This window comes from Macaca fascicularis, chromosome 1 (genome assembly GCF_037993035.2).
Source record: "Macaca fascicularis isolate 582-1 chromosome 1, T2T-MFA8v1.1".
Taxonomy (NCBI): Eukaryota; Metazoa; Chordata; class Mammalia; order Primates; family Cercopithecidae; genus Macaca; species Macaca fascicularis.
Window position 1 is genome coordinate 26,828,522 of NC_088375.1, and position 24,057 is coordinate 26,852,578.

Sequence of the window (24,057 nt, forward strand, 5' to 3'; positions counted from 1 at the left end):
CATTCATAATATACATATTTTTTTCTTTTATTTTTGGTATTTCTAGGCTACAAAGTTCACCCTAGAGTTTTTTCAAATTGCCACAAATCTCCAAAAAACTTTCTAATATATTTATTGAACAAATGAATATATAAGTGGACCAGCACAGTTCAAACGTTGTTCAAGGGTCAACTGTATGTATTTTCATGACTAGCAATTTATGGTGATAGTATAGTCATCTGATGTAAAAACAAATTTCACACCATTTAATTATTTTAAAATCATAATGTATGCCAACCAGAAAAACTATCTAAATTCTTTGAAGGCTATACAGCATACTACAAATTGGTCTTTGAAAGCTGCAGTCCAAAATCATCAGGTGGACAAGGAACAGAGTCATCCAAGGGGAACATTACACACCGGGACCTGTCAGTGGGTGGGGGGCTGGGGGAGGGATAACATTAGGAGATATACCTAATGTAGGTGATGGGTTGATGGGTGCAGCAAACTACAAGGGCACGTGTATACCTATGTAACAAAACTGCACTTTCTGCACATGTAACCTAGAACTTAAAGTTAAATAATAAAACAAAAAGTTTTCTTACACATTAGAACTTCTGAGATAATTTACGAGCTTGAAATATAAATAGGATGTTTACCTTCGTTATCTTACCTCTAATAGGCCATCCTCTGGCAGATCAGTACAGTGAACAGCATTCTGGATCTTAGTTTTACCAAAGATTGCTCTGAGAGTTCCAGGGCGTAAATGCCGGGCAATTTCCTATTAAACATACATTCACATATAGATTAAAGTTAGTCATATGGTATAAATAAGAAAAACACTAGCTATATGACACATTAACTTATTTATGAAATACATGTTACATATAGACAGTGCTTATAAGGGTTTTTCTGTGGCCCAATGTAAAGTCTGCTTTCATCTACATCGGGGAAAAATAACAATTGCATTTCTTTTTATCAGTAGATTTTGGGAATCACACAAAATGTGAAGCTAGTTCATTACCGTGAAAGACTTGTATTTTATAAAGACAGTAGCGATCTTAATAACTTTGATTTAAAATGAACCAATTTGATGCTGTCAATTTCAAAATATTTTTTTAAAACGTTAGCTGTATCAACTTAGTAGTAATCTTTAGGGGGGAAAATATGGTCACAAATAGCCCTGAATTTAATGAGGGTTAGAGAGAGGCAAGGGAATGATAATGATGTACAAAAAAATTTAAACTGAGTAAGACAGGAAGAGAGGACCTAGGGGATAAAGAGGTAATCGACAATGAAAAGGTGGATCAATGAATTTGAGCTCCTAGTGGTACGGGATAATTATTGAGATCAGTATGTTAGAGGAAGAGAGCTGGAAAGTTAAAAGATACTTGAGATTGAGATTACGGTGGGTGGGAGGAGATAGGGCTACAGTGATTGATAATGATCAGTTTTAAGGCATAACCATGGCTAAGGTTAGTTTGAGGGCAAGAATGTTAGAAGAAAGAAGAGCAACATATTGAGAGGCCAAGTTAGTAAGTAGATCATCTCTATGAAAGTGGAAATCAGAAAGAATCATGACAGGTATAGCTTAGGGTGCAAAGATTCAGGGCAGCATTCACATTTGTGGTTGCATCACTTAACAATGTTTTAAGGCATGCATTTATTTAATTACTTAAGTTTTATTTGTCAGGTTTCCAACAAATGTCAGCTATAAATGTATTATGTTTAGGAAAAACATTTTGATAAAGCAGAACATAAGGATGTCTTTATATTTCATATTTATTACTCTCATTCTGTTCTCCATAATTTTTCTAGCAAGTAAGTATCCAATATTAAAAACCTACTCAGCTGAGCATGGTGGCCCACACCTGTAATCCCAACACTTTCAGAGGCAGAGGTGAGTGAATCATTTGTGGTCAGGAGTTCGAGACTAGCCTGGCTAACATGGTGAAACCCTGTCTCTACAAAAATTAGTTGCGCGTGGTGGTGCGTGCCTGTAATCTCAGATACTCAGGAGGCTCAGGCAGGAGAATTACCTGAACTTGGGAGATGGAGGTTGCAGTGAGCTGAGATTATGCATTGCACTCCAGCTTGGGCAACACATCAGACTCCGTCTCAAAAAACAAACAGAAGACTTACTCTGTTTGTATAGTGGGAAGCTGTCATTTTGTGACATAAGATGTAATTTATGAAATTGTGAAAGGTGAGTACTCATGTTCTTTTTCTTATTTCCAGTCAGAGAATAAAACACTTTTAAATTACTCAGTTTCAGTAAACTATTTTATTAGAACCTATTCTCTCTAAAATTTTGTTTGATGGCCAGGCTCATGCCTATAATTGGCACCTTGGGAGGAGTTTGAGAGCAGCCTTCGGCAACACAGAGAGATCCCGTCGCGACAAAAAATACAAAAATTAGCCGGGTGTAGTGGCGCACCCCTGTAGTCCCAGCTACTTGGGAAGCTGAGTGGGAGGATGGCTTGAGCTTGTGAGGTCAAGGCTACAGTGAGCCAAGATGACGCCACTGCACTCCAGCCTGGGTGACAGAGCAGGACCCTGTCTCAAAAAAAAGAAAATTTTATTTAACTTGTACTACATTCATTAAAATATTACTTTCATGTAAGTGTCTGCTACATGCACAGCACTTGAAATCTGAAGAGGTTCATGTGTGTTGGCCTAGCGCGGTGGCTCATGCCTGTAATCTCAGCACTTTGGGAGGCCGAGATGGGTAGATCACCTGAGGTCAGGAGTTAGAGACCAGCCTGATCAACATGGTGAAACCCTGTTTCTACTAAAAATACAAAAATTAGCTGGGCATGGTGGCGCGCACCTGTAGTCTCAGCTACTTGGGGGGCTGAGGCAGAAGAATGGCTTGAACCTGGGGGGCGGAGGATGCAGTGAGCCAAGATTGCGCCACTGCACTCTAGCCTGGGTGAAAGAGCGAGATTCCATCTCAACAACAACAGCAAAACAGAGATTCGTGTGTGTGTGTGTGTGTGTGTGTGTGTGTGAATATAAATGGGATTGGTTGGTGGTTCCTGGGGTGGTTGTTAATATCTAATCATATTGTATTATGGTCAGAAAATATGGTCTCTTCCATCTGTCTTTGAAGGAATTTTGTATCCCAACACATAATGAATGTTAGTGAGTATCCCACTGTGTTTAAAAACATTGTCATAGGTTGCATTCCCTGGGAAACCAACTCTGAAGTGGAGATACATTTGCAAAAAGTTTGCTGGTTGTGGCCTTAGGATCTACACTTGTGGGGAAGTGAGGAAAAGAGGATGGCCTCAGACAATCCTACACAGAGCTCTGGAGCTGCAACGGCCCTTCAGAGTTTTCCTCAACGGAGACAAAAGGGTCAGGCCTTTATCCCCCAAACTGTTAAATTACTAGATATGGGTCATTCCAGGGAAGGGGACATGACCTTAGGCAAAGTGACTTTCTTCAGCAGAGGGCAATTCCTGGAGAGAGATTTTGTAGATTACTGTCAGCTCCTGCCACTCCCAGCAGGAATGAGCATTTCAGTTCTAAAGGGCAGAGGGACATCTGAGTGGCTCTCCACAGAACCACTATGCACATTTGCACACACACACATATATATATATTTATGGCACTTTAGACTACGGCAATCTGATTACCATTCCCTTTAGGTAACTATTTTTGTTTTTCTTTCTGAAAGGTTTTGCACTATCTCTTTAACTAGGCCTTTGTCATTTATCAGTCATTCTGTTCCATACTCAATGGTCCAATTTAATCTAAGATATACATCTTCAGTCAGCTTCTACTATTTATTATTTTCTCCTCCATTTTATCTCTTCTTGCCTTTATTTCTATAAGAAAGATGTTGAAATTTCTTAACTCTCCTTTCTCTTTTACAGTTTCCATGTAATTATCTTTTTGTGTTATACTCTTGGAGAATAACTCCATTTGATCTGCTGCCTCACTAATTTGCTTGTAAACTGGGCCCACTGTGCTATTTTATTAATTTACTGTGTATTTTAAAAACTTTAACAAATAGGTTTTTAATTTCCAATATCTATATATTTTTTTCCATGGATCCAATATTCTCTTAAGTCTTTCTGAGGAAACCTACTCTTCTATTTTATAGTCTGTTTTTGTTAGCTCTATTAATTTGTTTTGTTTAGGTTTAGGTTCTGTTGGTTGAGTTTTGTGTCTTCTTTATGATATTCATAAACTTTAAATGGTTGGTAATTCCTGGCTTTTTTTTTTTTTGAGTTCTCTATTTGGTTGGCATAGATGCCAGGGACATGCTGCTAGATAACGTATTCTGGTTGCCTTCTGTTCAGAAGGGGGTGCTACCATTTTTCCTGAGTGTCATTAGCTGCCTTCCCATTGCTCTGCCTCTTTAGCTCAAGTCCCACATTCAGTGCCTGAGGCTGTGGCTAAAAGTATCAACTGCCTTCTGCTCAACATAAGCAAGCAAATGTGAAGGCGCTGATTTACTCTGCTGCTCTTCATGCAGCCCTCCAACTAACCACCCTGCTTATGGCCCCGTGCCCTTCCTCAGCCTTGCATCCATATGTCTGATGTGCAGCCCACCCAGTACCCCTACCCCTTCTGGAGCAGTTCTCTCCTGCATGTTTTAGAGTGTTGGTTTTCCTCAACAATCCAATCCTATCTGCTTTGAGTCTTTTGAAGTTTATGGCCTGTAACAAAACTAAAAAAAAAACAAAACAAAAAAACAAAAACAAAAAAACCCAAACCCACAAAAACATATATATGTGTGTGGGTGGGGGGGTTGGATACTCTTCCTTGTTTTCCAGCATCACTGGAGATTTACTCTTTAAAATAACACATAGTGAAACAGTATCTCCTGTAAATTCCTGTAAGGACACGGGAAGCAGGGGGATGGTGGGCACATATGGTCTTCTGCCATCTTCATGACGCTTCATCTTACTGACTGACATTCTCTATTTCTCCAACACAACAAACCATCTTTAATTCATTTTTCATGCTGCTATCATCTTGTACCTAAATGCCAATATGATCATGTTATTTACTTGCTCAAAAAATCTTTGAAGGCTCATAATTGTCTATGGCCAAATGTCTAAACTCCTTAATGTGGCATTCAAGGTCCTCCCCGCTCTTGCCTAAATCTACCTCACTCACACCTGCCCTGAAAGCTTACACATCCCAGTGAAAACACTGTTTCCTCTATAAAAGCAAATTAAGCCTTCCCAATCAGAGTAATCCTTCCTTCTTCAATGTTCCTACAGTAGTTTATACTTCCAATATAGGCCTTCTTGACTTGCAATTTATATAGTTGTTTTGTGAGCCTATTTTAGTAAGATCCCATTAGATTTCAATCCCTGAACACAATATAAAACTTCCCTTATATTCTGTATCTTACTAATGAACACACAGTAAATGTTTGGTAAATATTTGCTGACTGACATAAAATGACAGTACTTCTATTCAGAGTGTCAGGATGGAGTAGCAAATAAGAGCGGGGGCTGTGGAAAAAGGCTCTCTGGATTTGAATTTTGCCTCTACCACTTAACAGTTGTGTGACCAAACCACATTATTTAACCTCTCTGTGATGTTCTTATTTGTAAGACAAGTATAAAATAAATCTGTCTTAAGGAGATTAAGACAATTCTTAAAGAGGAAAAAAGGTATATTTTGGTAAATATCAAAGATAATCTACCCAAGTATTATCTTTAAATAAATATATAGCATCTCTTAAGAGTTGTAATCATCATAGTTTTAGAATAAAGGTATACGTTTAGATTAGATCATAATCTAATTATGACCTATTATTATCCATTAATAAATCTCAGAAAACATGAAGTATTTTTACTGATATAAAATGTTTTATTTAGGTAAATGATAATGAAACCTAAAGATATAAAACAATAGGCATTTTCTTCATAGCTGCTCTTAAAATCTAGGCTTTCATTTTAGATCCTCTTTAAAAGGTATTGATAAATTAATTTTAGTTTTGGTTAGTATAAAATATCACATATGCTTATAAAGTAAAAAATACTGAAGTACTAAAAACTACAAAAATAATAAAAAATACCAAAAGTGAGAGTGAAATAATAACAGCATTTCCCCCCTCCATTTCCTGATGGATTGCCCCTAATTTTTCTAACAGATTTACATTCCTCTTGCTGCTTAAACTCTGGTGAAGACCATACTACCACTCATAGTCCCCCTCCCTTCAAGGAGCAGAAACAATTATCAGATCATAAAAGCAACACAAAGTACCAACATATAATTTCATCTAATACCATAAATAATTCTTAAAAAGTTATTGTAGTATTTATAAATAGCAGGTTATGCTGAGAAAATCAGACTCATTAAAGAGCAATACTTATTTGTACTTGGAGGATCAGCAGTCTTTCAAATTCCACAAAATTCCAGGCATATTCATCCTCCCCTAAAACCTTGCATGCTGAGTACCATCAAGTCAAATTCTTGGCTATGTTACAGTTCATCGTAAGTACTAAAAACTCTGCTCAGGTAATCCTGCTGTGGGAGGAAGAATTCTGATTTATAGAATGACCTCTAAATCTAAGACATCAAAAAAATGCATCAAATATAGAATAGTGATTGGCAAAATACTGAAAATAAAGAAGATAATATTTATTTAATTATTCTATGGCTGTGTTATAAAGAATGTCACTGTTTATTGAATAGTAGGTCTATCAGATTGATAAAATATGTCTGGACAAAGAATAACTTACTTCCATGATAAAGCCACTCAGTTTCAGTTCTAAACAATACAGAAGAGATGTCTAAGAACGAAAATGCCCTTCCCTTTAAGAAACAAATTAAACTAGAAGAAGATTTATGAAATTTACTAATTACAGAAAAAAGATCAACTATAGAATATATTCAGATACAGTCATGCATTGCTTAACAACAGGCATATATTCTAAGAAATGCATCATGAGGTGATTTCTTCATTGTGTGAACATCATAGAGTGTACTTACATAAGCCTAGATGATATAGCCTACTACACATCTAGGCTATATAATTTGCTACTAGGCTACAAACCTGTATAGCATGTTGCTATATGGAATATTGTAGGCAACTGTAACACAATGATAAATATTTGTGTATCTACACATATCTAAACAGAAAAGGTACAGTAAAAATATGGTAAAAAATGATGTAGACCTGTAGAGGGCGTTTACCATGAATGGAGCTTGTAGGACTGGCAGTTGTTCTAGGTGAGTCAGTGAGTGAGTGTGAGCGCCTAGGACATTACTGTACACTACTGCAGACTTTATAAAACACTGTACACTTGAGCTACACTAAATTTATAAAAATATGTTTATTTCTTCAAAAGTAAATTAACCTTAGCTTACTGTAACTATTTCACTTTATAAAATTCTAAGTACTTTTTTTTAACTTTTTGACTCTTTTGCAATAACACAGCTTAAAACACAAACACATTGTACAGCTGTACAAAAATCTTTTCTTTCTTAACATTATTATTCTAAAAGCTTTTTCTATTTTTTAAGTTTTCTTTTGAAACCTTTTTGTTAAAAATGAAAACACAAACACACGCATTAGCCTAGGCTTACACAGGGTCAGAGTCATCAATATCACTGTCTTCCACCTTCATATCTTGTCCCATTAGAAGGTCTTTAGTGACAATAACACACATAGAGCTGTCATCTCCTCTGATAAAATGCCTTGTTCTGGAATACCTCCTGAAGGACCTGCCTCAGGCTCTTTTACAGTTAACTTTTTTTTTAATAGGTAGAAAAAGTGTACTCTAAAGCAATGATAAAAAGTATAGTAAATATGTAAACCAGTAACATAGTCATTTATTGTCATTACCAAGTATTATGTATTATATATAATTTATGTAGTATACTTTAATACAAGTGGCAATACAGTAGGTTTATTTATGCCAACATCACCACCAACACCTGAGTAATGCATTGTGTGACTATGTCACAACAGGAATTTTTCAGCTCCATTAAAATATCATGGGATCAGCATCCTATACGAAGTCAGGTGTTGATGGAAATGTCATTATGCAGTGCATGACTGTAATTAGTAGCAAATGGTGGTTTATCACGAGGTCACTAGTCTAATTCCAGGAAAATCTAAGTACAAGGAAAAAAAATATTCTTTAGACTACAGGATAACTATGTGAGCAGTGATATAAATATGTGGAAAAATATTAAAAGAGGAGCTAGTACAGCTTGAGTCCTAGTAACCCTAAAACAGCTGTGAAACAATGTTATAATCATTGTCCTCCTTTCACAGGCAATAAGGGTAATAAAACTTAACATCAAATGCCAGTGAGGGGACCACCATAACTAAAACAGCAAATATTCTCATTTCTATCCATTACTAGTATTCTTCTGCAACAAGTCTTGTAATACTAAACAGCACATGCTAAGTGCTTTCCTTGACTCCTCTGGCACTTCAAAAATATCTTACCAAAACTGACCCATCAAACAGCTTTTCCCAGTAGTATGCAACTTTGTACTACCTAATATAGTTATGCAGTTTTATATTCCTGGGAGATAAGCAATGTCAGACGAATTCAAACTAAAACAAGATAATGAAACATGGGGAAGGAATTGGAAGTTGAAACGGAAGCCAGGGGAGAGACCCAGAGGCTACTTTGTGCTAAGTCTAAGGCTCCTTCTAGAACCTATGCACAGGCTTTAGAAAGAGTACCTGCAAAATTAAACTCAACGACTTATTTATATAATACTAATCTCATTGAATGAGCCACCTGCGGGTTCACGGTAAATACACTTATTGGCACTGGAAAATACATAAATTGTATATGAGGAATCATTAAAACATCTGGCTTGTGAACTCTGACAGGTTTCACATCTCACTTTTCATTAGATAAAAAATAGCTCTAATGTAAATTTATAGAACCTGAAGAGGGTCACAATGAAATGTTATTTCAGGTGAACTATTTAGATAATTCAATCCTGTCTTTCTCATTAGGTTTCAATAGACCACATGGCATCGTAACTATTGCCTCTTACTGGTCTGTTTGCTGTTTCAGCCAACAATAGGAACTGGCTGAAGTGAAAATCAAGTCTTATTTGACACAGGTGTCACTTTTAAAGGTAAAATCATGATCTCTTGGTTCTCTTTTTAAAAGAATGGGGCATTCTGCAGAAGGATGAGTTCAACTGAAAAAAAAGGAGAAAAATCTCTTAACTCACTTTTATATAAATTGCTTAGTATTTTAGCAAAAACTACAGAGATTCACGTATATAAGTAAAATCTAAGAACATAAACATTAGCATAGAGGGTTAGGGTTTTTGGTAAATATTTTCCCATTTCTTTTCGTTTTTCTAAATACATTTTAACAGATTTAACCTTTGATGTATACTCACATTACTACTAAAAAATTTAAGAGGCAGTCCTTTTTTTTTTTTTTTTTTAAACACCATGGACCTGAAGGCAAGAGAGGCATTCTTAATATCTCCCCGCAAAAGAATCGTTCCACAATCTACTTCATCCCTATAAAATAATTACTACCCAGTCTTGCTTTACTATTTTAAAGAATCCTACAATTCAATGCTCAGAAACTTCCTCAAAAGAATAATATAACGAAATAACTGGGACCCACTCTGGGCACGTCTAACACCCAATTCTTGCCAAGTCCTGTCAATACAACTACTAATACATAGCCTGTATCAGTTGGCGTCTACATCCACTCTGGCACCATATTCCCCTGCCTAGAATATTGGGTTTTTAGATTTTATACTTGCTGGTTTATCTGGTTTCCTAGATACCACTACTCCTAGTAAACATATTGTCCAAAAAGCAGTTAGAATAAGCTTTAAAAAAACTTAAGTTGAATCATACCACTTTCCTGCCGAAGAATCTCTGATACTTTCCTTAAGAGAAAATGCAAAATTCTTGGGCTGGGCATGGTGGCTCATCCCTATAAACCCAGCACTTTGGGAAGCTGAGGTGGAAGGATCGTTTGAGGCCAGGTGTTCAAGATCAACCTGGCCAACACAGCAAGAACCTATCTCTTTAAAAAAAAAAAATTCTCAACATGACCTATTATAGTCCAGTATGCTCTGGCTCCTGCTTACCTCTCCAACCTCACCTGAAATGATTAGTCACATCAACCCCTTCCAACTTTTCAAACTAGTCACATCAACCCGTTCCAACTTTTCAAAGGCACCAAGCTCTTTCCTACCTCAAGCATGAAAACACACACTATTTTCCTTGGCTTAGCAATTCTCCTCTCTCTTTTTTTTTTTTTTTTTTTGAGACGGAGTCTTGCTGTGTCACCCAGGCTGGAGTGCAGTGGCATGATCTTGGCTCACTGCAAGCTCCACCGTCCTGGGTTCCTGCCATTCTCCTGCCTCAGCCTCCCAAGTAGCTGGGACTACAGGTGCCCACCACCATGCCCGTCTAATTTGTTTTTTTTTTTGTATTTTTAGTAGAGACAGGGTCTCACCATGTTAGCCAGGATGGTCTTGATCTCCTGACCTCATGAATCCTGGCCTTGATCTCCTGACCTCGTGATCTGCCCACCTCGGCCTCCCAAAGTGCTGGGATTACAGGCGTGAGCCACTGCACCCAGCCTCTCCTCTCTTTCTTAATAACTGCCTTACAAATAGCTTACAACAAGCAACAGAAATCAGATGTGATAGATTCTACAGAGTGACTCTCTCAACTCTTTATTCTATCCTCCTTCTAGATGGAAATTAGAAATTTAAAAACTATATTCCCCAGACACATTTCTAGCTAGAGTTCTTGCAATGTGGAAGTTCTAGATGAGATTTGGAAGACAGGACAAAGCAGAAGCTATCTTCCTGCTGATGTTGCTACAGGCAGACAAGGTAGGAGACACAAGCGTTTGAGTTGTGGCAGACTCAATGCCTAAGTCACTGCTATGGTAGTAGCAGTGGAGGCAGCAGCAACCTCAGGATTCTAGGTATGGGAAGGTACTCTTGAAATCAGTGGCAACTGGAGCTGACTTAAGTCCCTGCAACTCTTAAGAAACTAAGTTCGTACACAGCTATTTCCTTGAATTGAACTCCTTTAAAAAAATCCCTAGGCTGGTTTCTGTTTCTTGGGCTGAACTCTCAGTGATATTCTGAGGCTCCCTTTCTTTCTCTACAGAAAGCTGTTTTCCCTGTTCCCACTTAGTAAGTACCTTTTGGCCATCTGGTTTCACCTTTACCACTTTATTGAAATTGCTCCCTCCAAAGACTTCAGCTGAAACCTTTTTTTTTTTTTTGAGACAGAGTCTTGCTCTGTCACCCAGGCTGGAGTGCAGTGGCATAATCTCAGCTCACTGCAACCTCTCCCTCATGGGTTCAAGCAATTCTCCTGCCTCAGTCTCCTGTAGGGTCCAGCCCCACAGGGCCAGTGGGTTTTTCTCCCCGTGTGTGGAGACAAGAGATTGTAGAAATAAAGACATAAGACAAAGAGATAAAAGAAAAGACGGCTGGGCCCGGGGGACCACTACCACCAAGACGCGGAGACCGGTAGTGGCCCCGAATGCCAGGCTGCACTGATATTTATTGAATACAAGACAAAGGGTCAGGGTAAGGAGTGTGAGCCATCTCCAATGATAGGTAAGGTCACGTGGATCACGTGTCCACTGGACAGGGGGCCCTTTCCTGCCGGGCAGCTGAGGCAGAGAGAAAGAGAGGAGAGACAGAGGCAGCTTACGCCATTATTTCTGCATATCAGAGGCCTTCAGTACTTCACTAATTTGCTACTGCTATCTAAAAGGCAGAGCCAGGTGTACAGGATGGAACATGAAAGTGGACTAGGAGCATGACCACTGAAGCACAGCATCACAGGGGGACGGTTAGGCCTCAGGATAACTGGGGGCGGGCCTCACTGATGTCAGGCCCTCCACAAGAGATAGAGGAGTAGAGTCTTCTCCAAACTCCTCTGGGGAAAGGGAGACTCCCTTTCCCGGTCTGCTAAGTAGCAGGTGTTTTTCCTTGACACTGACGCTACGGCTAGACCATGGTCCGCTTGGCAACTGGCGTCTTCCCAGATGCTGGTGTTACCGCTAGACCAAGGAGCCCTCTGGTGGCCCTTCCCGGGCATAACAGGAGGCTCACACTTGTCTTCTGATCACTTCTCACTATGTCCCTTCAGCTCCTATCTCTGTATGGCCTGGTTTTTCCTAGGTTATAATTGTAGAGCAAGGATTATTATAATATTGGAATAAAGAGGAATTGTTACAAACTAATGATTGATATTCATATACAATCATATCTATTATCTATATCTAGTATAACGATTCTTATTTTATATATTTTATTATACTGGAACAGCTCGTGCCCTTGGTCTCTTGCCTTGGCACCTGGGTAGCTTGCCGCCCAGTCTCCTGAGTAGCTGAGAATACAGGCATGTGCCACCACGCCCAGCTAATTTTTGTATTTTTAGTAGAGATGGGGTTTCGCCATGTTGCCAAACTGGTCTCCAACTCCTGACTTCAGATAATCTGCCCGCCTCGGCCTCCCAAAGTGCTGGGATTACAGGTATGAGCCACCGCGCCTGGCCTAAAACCTCTTGTATAGCAGTGAAGTTACAAAAGTACCATCAGAAATAGTGGATCTAATACATGTGGCCAATAAACAGATGAAATAAAGCTCAGGGGGGCGGAGCAAGATGGTCGAATAGGAACAGCTCCAGTCTCCAGCTCCCAGCGCGAGCAACACAGAGGACGGGTGATTTCTGCATTTTCAACTGAGGTACTGGGTTCATCTCACTAGCAAGTGCCAGACAATCGGTGCTGGTCAGCTGCTGCAGCCCGACCAGCGAGAGCTGAAGCAGGGCGAGGTATCGCCTCACCTGGGAAGTACAAGCAGGGAGGGAATCCCTTTTCCTAGCCAGGGGAACTGAGACACACAACACCTGGAAAATTGGGTAACTCCCACCCCAATACTGCGCTTTACCAAGGGTCTTAGCAAACGGCACATCAGGAGATTATATCCCACACCCGGCCAGGAGGGTCCCACGCCCAGGGAGCCTCCCTCATTGCTAGCACAGCAGTCTGTGATCTAACGGCAAGGCAGCAGTGAGGCTGGGGGAAGGGTGCCCACCATTGCTGAGGCTTAAGTAGGTAAACAAAGCCCCTGGGAAGCTCAAACTGGGTGGAGCCCACAGCAGCTCAAGGAGGCCTGCCTGTCTCTGTAGACTCCACCTCTGGGGACAGGGCACAGCTAAACAAACAAAACAAAAGCAGCAGAAACCTCTGCAGATGCAAACGACCCTGTCTGACTTCTTTGAAGAGAGCAGTGGATCTCCCAACACGGAGATTGAGATCTCAGAACCGACAGACTGCCTGCTCAAGTGGGTCCTTGACCCCTGAGTAGCCTAACTGGCAGACATCCCCCACTAGGGGCAGACTGACACCCCACATCTCACAAAGCAGGGTACACCCCTGAGACGAAGCTTCCAAAGCAAGAATCAGACAGGTACACTCGCTGTTCAGCAATATTCTATCTTCTGCAGCCTCTGCTGCTGACACCCAGGCAAACAGGGTCTGGAGTGGACCTCAAGCAATCTCCAACAGACCTACAGCTGAGGGTCCTGACTGTTAGAAGGAAAACTATCAAACAGGAAGGACACCTACACCAAAACCCCATCAGTACATCACCATCATCAAAGACCAGAGGCAGATAAAACCACACAGATGGGGAAAAAGCAGGGCAGAAAAGCTGGAAATTAAAAAAATAAGAGCGCATCTCCCCCTCCAAAGAAATGCAGCTCATCGCCAGCAACGGATCAAAGCTGGATGGAAAATGACGTTGACGAGTTGAGAAAAGACGGCTTCAGTCCATCAAACTTCTCAGAACTAAAGGAGGAATTACGTACCCAGTGCAAAGAAACTAAAAATCTTGAAAAAAGAATGGAAGAATGGATAAGTAGAATAATCAATGCAGAGAAGGCCATAAACGAACTGACAGAGATAAAAACCATGACACGAGAAATACGTGACAAATGTGCAAGCTTCAGTAACCGACTCGATCAACTGGAAGAAAGAGTATCAGTGATTGAGGATCAAATGAATGAAATGAAGCAAGAAGAGAAGTCTAAAGAAAAAAGAGGAAAAATAAATGAACAAAGACTTCAAGAAGTATAGGATTTTGTGAAAAGACCAAATCTACATCTGATTGGGGTGCCTGAAAGTGAGGGGGAAAATGGAACCAAGTTGGAAAACACTCTGCAGGATATTATCCAGGAGAACTTCCCCAACCTAGTAAGACAGGCCAACATTCAAATTCAGGAAATACAGAGAATGCCACAAAGATACTCCTCGAGAAGAGCAACTCCAAGACACATAATTGTCAGATTCACCAAAGTTGAAATGAAGGAAAAAGTGATAAGGGCAGCCAGAGAGAAAGGTCGGGTTACCCACAAAGGGAAGCCCATCAGACTAACAGCAGATCTCTCGGCAGAAACTCTACAAGCCAGAAGAGAGTGGGGGCCAATATTCAACATTCTTAAAGAAAAGAATTTTCAACCCAGAATTTCATATCCAGCCAAACTAAGTTTCATAAGTGAAGGAGAAATAAAATCCTTTATAGATAAGCAAATGCTTAGAGATTTTGTCACCACCAGGCCTGACTTACAAGAGACCCTGAAGGAAGCACTAAACATGGAAAGGAACAACAGGTACCAGCCATTGCAAAAACATGCCAAAATGTAAAGACCATCGAGGCTAGGAAGAAACTGCATCAACTAACGAGGAAAATAACCAGTTAATATCATAATGACAGGATCAAGTTCACAAATAACAATATTAACCTTAAATGTAAATGGACTAAATAGTCCAATTAAAAGACACAGACTGGCAAACTGGATAAAGAGTCAAGACCCATCAGTTTGCTGTATTCAGGAGACCCATCTCACATGCAGAGACATACATAGGCTCAAAATAAAGGGATGGAGGAAGATCTACCAAGTAAATGGAGAATAAAAAAAAGCAGGGGTTGCAATCCTAGTCTCTGATAAAACAGACTTTAAACCATCAAAGATCAAAAGAGACAAAGAAGGCCATTACATAATAGTAAAGGGATCAATTCAACAGGAAGAGCTAACTATCCCAAATATATATGCACCCAATACAGGAGCACCCAGATTCATAAAGCAAGTCCTTAGAGATTTACAAAGAGACTTAGACTCCCATACAATAATAATGGGAGACTCTAACAACCCACTGTCAACATTAGGCAGATCAACGAGACAGAAAGTTAACAAGGATATCCAGGAATTGAACTCATATCTGCACCAAGCGGACCTAATAGACATCTACAGAACTCTCCACCCCAAATCAACAGAATATACATTCTTCTCAGCACCACATCGCACTTATTCCAAAATTGACCACATAATTGGAAGTAACGTACTCCTCAGCAAATGTACAAGAACAGAAATTATAACAAACTGTCTCTCAGACCACAGTGCAATCAAACTAGAACTCAGGACTAAGAAACTCAATCAAAACCACTCAACTACATAGAAACTGAACAACTTGCTCCTGAATGACTACTGGGACATAACGAAATGAAGGAAGAAATAAAGATGTTCTTTGAAACCAATGAGAACAAAGATACAACATACCAGAATCTCTGGGACACATTTAAAGCAGTGTGCAGAAGGAAATTTATGGCACTAAATGCCCACAAGAGAACGCTGGAAATATCTAAAATTGACACTCTAACATCACAATTAAAAGAACTAAAGAAGCAAGAGCAAACACATTCAAAAGCTAGCAGAAGGCAAGAAATAACTAAGATCAGAGCAGAACTGAAGGAGATAGAGACACAAAAAACCCTCCAAAAAAATCAATGAATCCAGGAGTTGGTTTTTTGAAAAGATCAACAAAATTGATAGACTGCTAGCAAGACTCATAAAGAAAAAAAGAGAGAAGAATCAAATAGATGCAATAAAAAATGATAAACGGCATATCACCACTGACCCCACAGAAATACACACTACCATCAGAGAATACTATAAACACCTCTACGCAAATAAACTAGAAAATCTAGAAGAAATGGATAATTTCCTGGACACTTACACTCTCCCAAGACTAAACCAGGAAGAAGCTGAATCCCTGAATAGACCAATAGCAGGCTCTGAAATTGAGGCAATAATTAATAGCCTACCAACCAAAAAAAGTCCAGGACCAGATGGATTCACAGCTGAATTCTACCAGAGGTACAAGGAGGAGCTGGTACCATTCCTTCTGAAACTATTCCAATCAATAGAAAAAGAGGGAATCCTCCCTAACTCATTTTATGAGGCCACCATCATCCTGATACCAAAGCCTGGCAGAGACACAACAAAAAAAGAGAATTTTAGACCAATATCCCTGATGAACATTGATGCAAAAATCCTCAATAAAATACTGGCAAACTGAATCCAGCAGGACATCAAAAAGCTTATCCACCATGATCAAGTGGGCTTCATCCCTGGGATGCAAGGCTGGTTCAACATTCGCAAATCAATAAACGTAATCCAGCATATAAACAGAACCAAAGACAAAAATCACATGATTATCTCAATAGATGCAGAAAAGGCCTTTGACAAAATTCAACAGCTCTTCGTGCTAAAAACTCTCAATAAATTCGGTATTGATGTAATGTATCTCAAAATAATAAGAGCTATTTATGACAAACCCACAGCCAATATCATACCGAATGGGCAAAAATTGGAAGCATTCCCTTTGAAAACTGGCACAAGACAGGGATGCCCTCTCTCGCCACTCCTATTCAACATAGTGTTGGAAGTTCTGGCTAGGGCAATCAGGCAAGAGAAAGAAATAAAGGGTATTCAGTTAGGAAAAGAAGAAGTCAAATTGTCCCTGTTTGCAGATGACATGATTGTATATTTAGAAAACCCCATCATCTCAGCCCAAAATCTCCTTCAGCTGATAAGCAACTTCAGCAAAGTCTCAGGATACAAAATTAATGAGCAAAAATCACAAGCATTCTTTTACACTAGTAACAGACAAACAGAGAGCCAAATCATGAATGAACTTCCATTCACAATTGCTTCAAAGAGAATAAAATACCTAGGAATCCAACTGACAAGGGATGTAAAGGACCTCTTAAAGGAGAACTACAAACCACTGCTCAGTGAAATAAAAGAGGACACAAACAAATGGAAGAACATACCATGCTCATGGATGGGAAGAATCAATATCATGAAAATGGCCATACTGCCCAAGGTAATTTATAGATTCAATGCCATCCCCATCAAGCTACCAATGAGTTTCTTCACAGAATTGGAAAAAACTTCTTTAAAGTTCATATGGAACCATAAAAGAGCCCGCATTGCCAAGAGAATCCTAAGTCAAAAGAACAAAGCTGGAGGCATCACGCTACCTAACTTCAAACTATACTACAAGGCTACAGTAACCAAAAAAGCATGGTACTGGTACCAACACAGAGATATAGTCCAATGGAACAGAACAGAGTCCTCAGAAATAATACCACACACCTACAGCCATCTGATCTTTGACAAACCTGACAAAAACAAGAAATGGGGAAAGGATTCTCTATTTAATAAATAGTGCTGCGAAAATTGGCTTGCCATAAGTAGAAAGCTGAAACTGGATCCTTTCCTTACTCCTTATACGAAAATTAATTCAAGATGGATTAGAGACTTAAATGTTAGACCTAATACCATAAAAACCCCAGAAGAAAACCTAGGCAATACCATTCAGGACATAGGCATGGGCAAGGACTTCATGTCCAAAACACCAAAAGCAATGGCAACAAAAGCCAAAATTGACAAATGGGATCTAATGAAACTAAAGAGCTTCTGCACAGCAAAAGAAACTACCATCAGAGTGAACAGGCAACCTACAGAATGGGAGAAAATTTTTGCAATCTACTCATCTGACAAAGGGCTAATATCCAGAACCTACAAAGAACTCAAACAAATTTACAAGAAAAAAACGTACAACCCCATCAAAAAGTGGGCAAAGGATGTGAACAGACATTTCTCAAAAGAAGACATGCATACAGCCAACAGACATATGAAAAAATGCTCGTCATCACTGGCCATCAGAGAAATGCAAATCAAAACCACAATGAGATACCATCTCACACCAATTAGAATGGCAATCATTAAAAAGTCAGGAAACAACAGGTGATGGAGAGGATGTGGAGAAATAGGAACACTTTTACACTGTTGGTGGGATTGTAAACTAGTTCAACCATTATGGAAAACAGTATGGCAATTCCTCAAGGATCTAGAACTAGAAGTACCATATGACCTAGCCATCCCATTACTGGGTATATACCCAAAGGATTATAAATCATGCTGCTCTAAAGACGCATGCACATGTATGTTCATTGCGGCACTATTCACAATAGCAAAGACTTGGAATCAACCCAAATGTCCATCAGTGACAGACTGGATTAAGAAAATGTGGCACATATACACCATGGAATACTATGCAGCCATAAAAAAGGATGAGTTTGTGTCCTTTGTAGGGATATGGATGCAGCTGGAAACCATCATTCTTAGCAAACTATCACAAGAACAGAAAACCAAACACCGCATGTTCTCACTCATAGGTGGGAACTGAACAATGAGATCACTTGGACTTGGGAAGGGGAACATCACACACCGGGGCTTATTATGGGGAGGTGGGAGGGAGAGGGATTGCATTGGGAGTTATACCTGATGTAAATGACGAGTTGATGGGTGCTGACGAGTTGATGGGTGCAGCACACCAAGATGGCACAAGTATACATTTGTAACAAACCTGCACATTATGCACATGTACCCTAGAACTTAGAGTATAATAAAAAAAAAAATTTAAAAAAAGAAATAAAGCTCAGCATCACTGATCATTAGAGAAATGCAAATCAAAACCACAGTGTGATACCATCTCACACCAGTCAGAATGGCTATTATTAAAAAGTCAAAAAACAACAGATGCTGGTGAGGTTGCAGAGAAATAGTAATGCTTCTACACTGTTGGTGGGAATGTAAATTAGTTCAACCATTGTGCAAGACAGTGTGGTGATTCCTCAAAGACCTAGAGGCAGAAATACCGTTTGACCCAGCAATCCCATTACTGGGTGTATACCCAAAGGAATATAAATTGTTCTGTTATAAAGACACACACATGTGTATGTTCATTGCATCACTATTCACAATGCAAAGACATGGAATCAACTTAAATGCCCATCAATGATAGACTGGATAAAGAAAATGTGGTGCATATATACCATGCAATACTATGCAGCCCTAAAAAGAAACAAGATCATGTCCTTTGCAGAAACAGGGATGGAGCTGGAGGCCATTATCCTTAGCAAACTAATGCAGGAACAGAAAACCAAATACCTGTATGTTCTCATTTATAAGTGAGAGCTAAATGATGAAAACATATGGACACATGGAGGGGAGCAACACACACTGGGGCCTGTCAGAGGACCAGGGGTGGGAGGAAGGAGAAGATTAGGAAGAATAGCTAGTGGATACTGGATTTAATACCTGGGTGGTGGGATGATCTATGCAACAAACACCACCGAATACATTTACCTATGGTAACATGAACATGTACCCCTGAACTTAAAATAAAAGTTGGAAAAAAAAGGCATGTCAGTCAAAGAAAGAAACAGTGGGGCTAACAAATTGATCTTAGTACAGGTATATCCAATTTACAAAATAACACAGAGATTTTATAAAATTAAGGTTTATTTGTCCTAGAGTAGCAACGTTAGTCTCAGCAGTTAGTAGAAAGATTTTGGTGCCTTTAAAGGCCTAGCTTCAGTGTTATCAGGCTGAATTAATTAAGGTAATGCCCATAAAATGTCTAATGGTGTCTGGCCAAACTGGAGGCATTTAATAGATAATTATCATTGCCTTCATAATATTGTAAATAAACTCATAGCTAACAATGAGGCACTTACATAGTACTTGTGTTTTTAAAAGCATGTACTATTTCACAGGAATCTCACAAATCCCCTTGTCAGCATAATTGCTGATAAGGCAGACAGTTTTTGCCTTTTACAGATATGGATAACTTGGTTCTACGGACAGTTTCAGACCTCCTATCCAGAACTAAAGAAAGAGTATACCCAAAGATCCAGCCACTTGGGGCAAACTCTCTTTAAAGGTTAATTTCCTAAACTGGCCCATGTCTTCTATGATTCCCTATAAAGCTGCAGTAAGTAGCTAAGATTCCAGACCAAGGTGAGCCTTTTTTGAAACCATCTAATCTTCTCCTATAATTACCAATAGCAATGTCGTTCAAAAGAAATGTAACGTGAGCCACCTATGTAATTTAAAATTGTCTAATGGACACATTAGTAAGAAGTAAAATTAATTTTAATAAAATAATTTATTTAACCCTATATATTCAAAACACTATTCCAGTAGGTAATTAATAAAAATTATTAGTGAGCTATTTTACATGCTTAATTTATGCTAAATCTTCAAGTCCTGGGTGTATATTTCGTGTATAATACATCTCAATTAGAACCAGCCACATTTCAGGTGCTGGAGAGCTACATGTGGCTAATGGCCATCATATTGGACAGTAGAGACCTAGAGAATAGTACCTCTCTCCCAGAACCCAGGTTTCACTTCTCAGCAACATTCTACGTTAAGGGCTGAGTCAAGACTAATAATATCTGCAATATTATCCTCTCTTATGCGAATGGAAACCTTGAACATAAGCTTGAGGGCAGTCAATCTAACCATGCTTCTCATGCTGCCATCCTAGGCTATAATCCTATCTATCTATCTACCTACCTATCTATAATTTATCATGTCTGTTGCCTACTTATCCTCCACAACTGGCATTGCCTATGTTCACCATTATCCTCAAGGCTCCATCCTCAATTACATGTTTTCTCTCAGCAATTTTGTTTCCTGCTTCACAGAAAAAAAAATTAAGACTGATATCAAGAGATTCAGCTCCCTCAAATTCCTACACACACACACACACACACACACGCACAGACACATATACATAGATCCATATATATATATACACACACACACACACACACACGTTATCCTTCCCTTCCCTCTTTCCATTCAGTGTCAAAGAAAATGCCATTTCTTCTTCTTTTAATAATGAACTCTCCTACTTCTTTGCAACTCTAGGTCAGGAAACTTCCTTCATTATAATTACCTTTCGCCTGTGTTTTCAACCTTTCTCTTTTCGATAGTTTATTTTATGCATCCTATCAAAATGCTCATGTCTCTCCTATCACTTAACAAACAGACGATTTTAATTACTGTCCCACCTCTTCCCCTCCTTTTTAGAAATCTAAAGCTCCACTTTCATTGAGTCTTCAACCTTCTGCCACACAACACTATCTAAACCGCTTTGGCAAATGACACTGACACTCTTCTAATCGCCCATAGATTCTTTCAATTTGTGACTTGTCTTCAGCATTTATTATTCTGGACCATTCTGTTATTCCTGAAGCTCTCCATTTACTCAGCCCACATTATACCACAATCCAGGATCTCCTCCTGACTGTTCTTCTCAGGCTCCTTTATTTCTACCTTCCTACTGCCTAGGGTCCACTCCATATTCTCCTCTTATCTTCTGGCTCTCCCTGGGCAGTTTCATTCACTACTATCATGTCTCTTTAGACGACTCTTTAACTATTGCCCAGTTCTCTTTCCTGAGTTTCAGGCTGGACTATACAACTGCCTAATGCTCACTGCAGCCTTGAACTCCTGGGCTCAAGTGATCTTCCTGCCTGAGCTTCCAGAGTTGCTCGGATTACAGGTGCATGCTACCACAACTAGCTAGTTAAAAACAAACAAACAAACAAACAAAAAACTTCTTTGCAGAGATAAAGTCTTGCTGTATTAACCAGGCTAGTCTTGAAGTCCTGGCCTCAAGAGATCTCCCGCCTTGGCCTCCCAAAGTGCTGGGACTACAAGCATAAGCTATAATGTGCCTGGCCCCCACAGGGCTCTTATACTCAGCTTGCCCAAAAGTAACCTCATTGTCTTCCTCCCAAATCTCCCCCTCTTCCTAAATTCCCCTTCTTCATAAACAGCACCACTGTTACACCAAGTTACCTAGGCCAACAGCTTGGGAGTCAACCCAAGACTCCCCTCTCTCCCTTTTGGGCCCCACATCTAATTTGTTACCAAGTCACACAGATACTATTTCTTTAGCATGACATTTCTTTCCTTACTTTCCAAGTCTACCCCGACTATCACAGTTCACCTTCGCATCTTGTTTAGGTTTCAGTGGTCTGCTAACAGGCTGCATTACCTCTATCATTAAAAATGTACTGTTTGTTTACCCTTCTGTCTTAACTCCTTAAAAACAAGGACTACAACCTTTTTTATATTCAACACACAGAATCCTCATGAAAGATTCATTGAATAAAATATTAAGGATTTAGTGGACAAGTGAATGGATGAATGGAATGACTAACATGCCTAAATTTATACATCCTGTTAACTTTGTTAATGATACGGTAGAGAAACTAGGCCTCTTGGTTACCAATAGTCTGGGCTCCTTGGGCTGTATTAGATCCTTCAGAAGTGCCTATTTTAAAGAACCCTGAAGAACATCCTTTTGAAATCTAAGTAACTACCATTTAATTTATCTATTTTGTGAGTTGGTGGTTTTGTATATCAGATTTTCTCAAACTAGGACACACCTGTCTGAGAATGGAAATGAGAACTCTAAGCTCTAATCCATAGCTCTGAAAGTAACTTGCTCTGTGACTTTGATTGAGGATAATATTACTGTTTCGTCACAGATATAAAATGCCATGTGACAAATATGTAGAATTGGACTAATCCACCAGAATAGCATTAAGTTTATAAGTGCATGCTCATAAATGACTTTTCCAGTTGAGATATTAAGACTATATCTGAATTCCCCAAAGAACTGCTTAATCTTCTAGTGAATATCCATAGCATAGAAAAGACCAATTCACTCTAAAAATGAGAGATCACATATAATAAATAATGTTTCATCCTATTGTTAGACTTGTCTATTACTATTATATTTTTTAAACATATACACCTTTATAAGCCATAACTCACATCTTTATATATGATCTTGAGGCAAGACTCCCATTTATAAAGAAAAGAATAAACTCTGTTCACTATAGTTGCAAGTCAAGCATATTTTCTTGGTTATACAAGTATATTATCTTAGTTATATATTTCCTAAGAAAAGCCCTGGCCAGGCGCGGTGGCTCACACCTGTAACCCCAGCACTTTGGGAGGCCAAGGGGGGCAGATCACGAGGTCAGGAGATCGAGACCATCCTGGGTAACATGGTGAAACCCCTTCTCCACTGAAAATACAAAAAAATTAGCCGGGCGTGGTGGCAGGTGCCTGTAGTCCCAGCTACTCGGGAGGCTGAGGCAGGAGAACAGCATGAACCGGGGAGGCGGAGCTTGCAGTGAGCTGAGATAGTGCCACTGTGCTCCAGCCTGGACAACAGAGTGAGACTCCATCTCAAAAAAAAAAAAAAGTAAAGAAAAAAAAAGAAAAGCCCTATTTGTACAGATTATACTGTATTATCCTATTAATGAGAACATCTAATAAATCAGAATATGCCATTTCTTAGATAATGTAAAGTTTTTGCCTTCTGAAAGTATATTGTTTTACTTCCCTAATACTTTATTGTAAAAATATTTTTTTTCTCATGGTCTAATTATAATAGCTTTTTTGAAAAGAAAAACTTTTTATTAGGAGTTATATTCTAAAAGGTAACTTTAACTTTATCGTCCCCCAAAATTCATTTTTCTCTTCCTAATAGAATTGTAAACTGTGACTATGATCCTGAAACACACTTACATTGTTTAAAAAAAAATGATTCCATTTCCATAGTCATTCTCTTATAGGCTATCTGATCTCTGCTTTTCCCTGCAAACGCAGTGTTCAGAATGCATTATAAAAATGCAATTTTCCCTTATACTATTGAAATGAAGCATATTTTAAAAAAATAAATAACCTTGAATCTCAAATGGTCTGTATAGTTGAGTGTTTTAGAAAATCACAGTAAAAGTAATTTCGAAACTCTCATTTGATAGTAACTGGAATGAATGCTGGGCATCTCTAATCCTGGTCTTTTGATAGCACCTCAAACACAGCATGTCCCAAATCAA

At 39.1% G+C, this 24,057-nt stretch overlaps 1 protein-coding gene across 9 annotated transcripts in view; it reads right to left on the reverse strand.

The window, feature by feature from the left end:
- NME7 (NME/NM23 family member 7) overlaps positions 1-24,057 on the reverse strand; it is a 207,820-nt gene that overhangs the window by 37,202 nt on the left and 146,561 nt on the right. For all 9 annotated transcript variants that reach the window (XR_012420493.1, XR_012420552.1, XM_074007630.1 and 6 more), the window contains one exon: positions 653-760. Coding sequence is in view for 6 of the 9 variants with exons in the window: in XM_074007630.1 (XP_073863731.1) it covers positions 653-760 (108 nt within the window). In the remaining 3 variants the exon portion in view is untranslated. Of the gene's footprint in view, positions 1-652; positions 761-24,057 lie in introns of those variants that run through there.